General features: G+C 37.4%; 1 protein-coding gene across 1 annotated transcript; it reads left to right on the top strand.

The window, feature by feature from the left end:
* Positions 1 to 1,566: 1,566 nt before the first annotated feature.
* LOC113341278 (putative disease resistance protein RGA3) lies at positions 1,567 to 3,049 on the top strand (the record flags this gene model as incomplete). The annotated part of the gene is made up of 1 exon (XM_026586215.1): positions 1,567 to 3,049. A coding segment is annotated over exon 1 (1,483 nt), but the record flags the coding sequence as incomplete, so codon positions are not given.
* Positions 3,050 to 3,090: the final 41 nt, after the last annotated feature.

Genomic DNA, 3,090 nt, shown 5'->3' with positions numbered 1-3,090 from the left:
TGGCTCCATTATCTAAATACCAGATTCCTTCTTATCCATCCTTTGATTCGTAGTTCTTTGGTATTAGTTTCCCTTCGTTTAAGAATACAACTTCGTGCATGAAAAGAGTTGTATCTGCTTCCCTTGTTTCATTCTTGTTTGCTTCTTCCATCTTTTGTATTCTTTCAGGGCACATAGAGGAGAAGTATCCTGGTTTATCACATCTGTAACAAATAATGTTTGATCTATCCTTCTTTTCTTACCCTTGGTTTTGATCATTCTGACTTGTTTTTCTATCTTGTGAGTTAAACCTTCCTCCCATTCCTCGGCCTCTGTTTACTCTACCACCTCTTCCACGACCTCTTCCTCTTGTCGCAGAGTTTTGTTGGTAAGAGTTTGTGTACAAGAGTTTTCCTTGAGTTTCTCCATTGTTTTCTTCATCAAGGATTCTCTCTTCATATGCTTTCAATCTTCCAATTATATCTTCATAGCTAGTCTTCTTTAAATCTAAGATTTGTTCGAGAGAAGCTATGATATGAATATACTTGGATCTTGGTAAACTATTGAGAAACTTCTTTACCAGTTTATCTTCATCAATGGATTGTCCAAGTGACGCATCTTTTGAGGCTATCTCTGATAGCTTCCCTGCAAAGCTATCAATAGTATCAGTGTCTTTCATCTTCATTCTTTCAAATTCAGACATTAAGGTTTGCAGACGGGCTTCTTTAAGTCGATCAGCTCCGAGATTACGTGCCTTTATTGCATCCCAAATTTTCTTTGAAGTTTACTGTTCACCAACTTGTAGAAAAAGACATTCTGGTATTGCTTGAAAGAGTAATCCAACGGCAACATTTTTTTTGTCTGGGTCCAATGTACCAGGATCAATTGTTTCCCAAACTTTGTATATTTTCACCAGTACCTTCATTCTCATGGCCCATACTGTGTAATTTGTGGCGTTGAGGATTGGAACTTGTATTGATGGTGACGTGAACTGTTTTACACCCACAATGGTGGTTTCGTTTTCCATGGCTCAGAAACAAGCTCTGATACCAATTAATGGCAACTGCAAGATGAAACTTAGCTTATATAAAGACAACTCTCTTTATTGATGTTTAGAAAATCTCTCAAAACTAAACACAAGCTCTAATCTTGCTCATATGATCAACCACAACTTTGGTGATCATATATATATAGAACTATGAATTCCTTTTCCTAATCCTATTACCTTATTACATGTCTTTCCTTTTCTTAGAACTAGATGACTTCTAATTCTCTTAGGATTACATCAATTTTCTAATCTTGTTGTAACTAGCTTGTTAGTGACTTCTATGTTGAAGTTTAACCAACAACTTGTTGATATGGACTATGGAGGGAGTTGGAACCAAGCTTCAACTTGATCATATTAGACGATACTGAAAACAAAGCAGCGGGTACATACAAAATAAGAAAAAGGCGAAGAGTTGATCTTCTTTACGTCTTTAATTAAGTTTCTTCTACTGTTGTTAACTCTTCTTCAACAATCCCCAAGAAATTATTTCTTCATTTCCGTCAGAAAAATTATTCTATTTGTTACGAAGGATAACAAATATGGCTGAAGTTCTTATTATTGCTGCGAGTGAGTCCTTAATGAACAGGTTGGTTTCTATTACCTCCGATGGGATATATCTTGTTGGGAGTGTCAAAGATGAAATGCTAAAACTCCAAGGAACTTTACTCGGTATTCAAGGTGTATTAAGTGATGCAGAGAAAAAACAAGTAGAGAAAGATGCAGTGAAGATTTGGCTTCGAGAACTTAAAGACATAATCTATGAAGCTGAAGACATATTGGATGGATTCGCTTATGAAACTGTGAGGCGTAGAATGCTTATTCAAGGTAGCAAACGGAACAGGGTAAAGAACTTCTTCTCTCCCTCGAATACACTTGCATTTCGTGTCAAAATGGCTCGTAAAGTTAAAGATCTTAACCAAATGTTGGATAAAGTGGCAAAAGAAAAAGACATGTTCTGTTTCGATGTCAGCACTCGGAGAAATACTACAAGTAATGATAATGTTATCAGAATCGGAGGAACTTCATCCCTTGTAGGTGACTCAAATCTTATCGGAAGGGAAAACGATAAGTCAAAGATAATAGATGTATTAACCAATATCTCTAACAGTGAACAGATTTACCGTATACTTCTCATCGTTGGCATGGGGGGAATTGGCAAGACCAAACTTGTTCAAAGTGTCTATGGTGATAACGTTGTCATACGTCATTTCGAGAAAAGACTGTGGGTATGCATATCTCAAAATTCTAATCTGAAGCAGATTTTTGGACAGTTATTAGAATCCATTACCGGAACGAAGAAAGATATTTCAAACTTGGATGTCATGGTGAATAGCCTCAAAGAAAACCTTCAAAATAAGAGATATCTGATAGTTCTTGAGGAGATGTGGAACAACAAGCACAATGAGTGGGACGATATGCTGAAAACTTTGTTGCCCATTGGGGCTCATGGAAGCAAGGTAATCGTGACAACACGAAGTAATGAAGTTGCTTTAGTGACAAGGTCTGTATACAGATATAGTTTTAACCGGTTGTCCGACCAAGAATGTTGGAGGCTCTTCGAGAAAATTGCTTTTGGGTCTGGAGGAGTAGAGAAGACGGAAAAATTAATCAAGATCGGAAAGAACATTGCGAAAAAGTGTGGAGGATTGCCATTAGCAACAAAGCTTCTTGGGGGTATGATGTACTCCAAAAGGGGTGAGAATGAGTGGCTGTCAGTTGAAAATAACAACATATGGAATCATCCCGAAGGCGAAGAAAAGATTATAAAGATACTGAAGCTAAGGTATGATCACCTGGAGCCACATTTAAAACAATGTTTTGCACACTGTTCTCTATTCCCGAAAGATCACATTTTCAAAAGAAAGAAAGTAATTCAGCTGTGGATGGCCGAAGGGTTCCTCCTTAGTCCCAGTAAAGAAAGCGCAGAAATGGAGAAGATCGGTAATGAATATTTTAACACTTTGCTGAGATATTCATTCTTCCAAGATGAGCAGAAAAATGAGTTGGGAGGTGTCAAGTCGTGTAAGATGCATGATCTTGTGCATGACCTTGCACAATCCGTT

Source organism: Papaver somniferum, unplaced genomic scaffold (genome assembly GCF_003573695.1).
Source record: "Papaver somniferum cultivar HN1 unplaced genomic scaffold, ASM357369v1 unplaced-scaffold_2887, whole genome shotgun sequence".
Lineage (NCBI taxonomy): Eukaryota > Viridiplantae > Streptophyta > Magnoliopsida > Ranunculales > Papaveraceae > Papaver > Papaver somniferum.
Note: the sequence above shows the minus strand (reverse complement) of the source record. Positions and strands in the feature narration are given on the sequence as shown.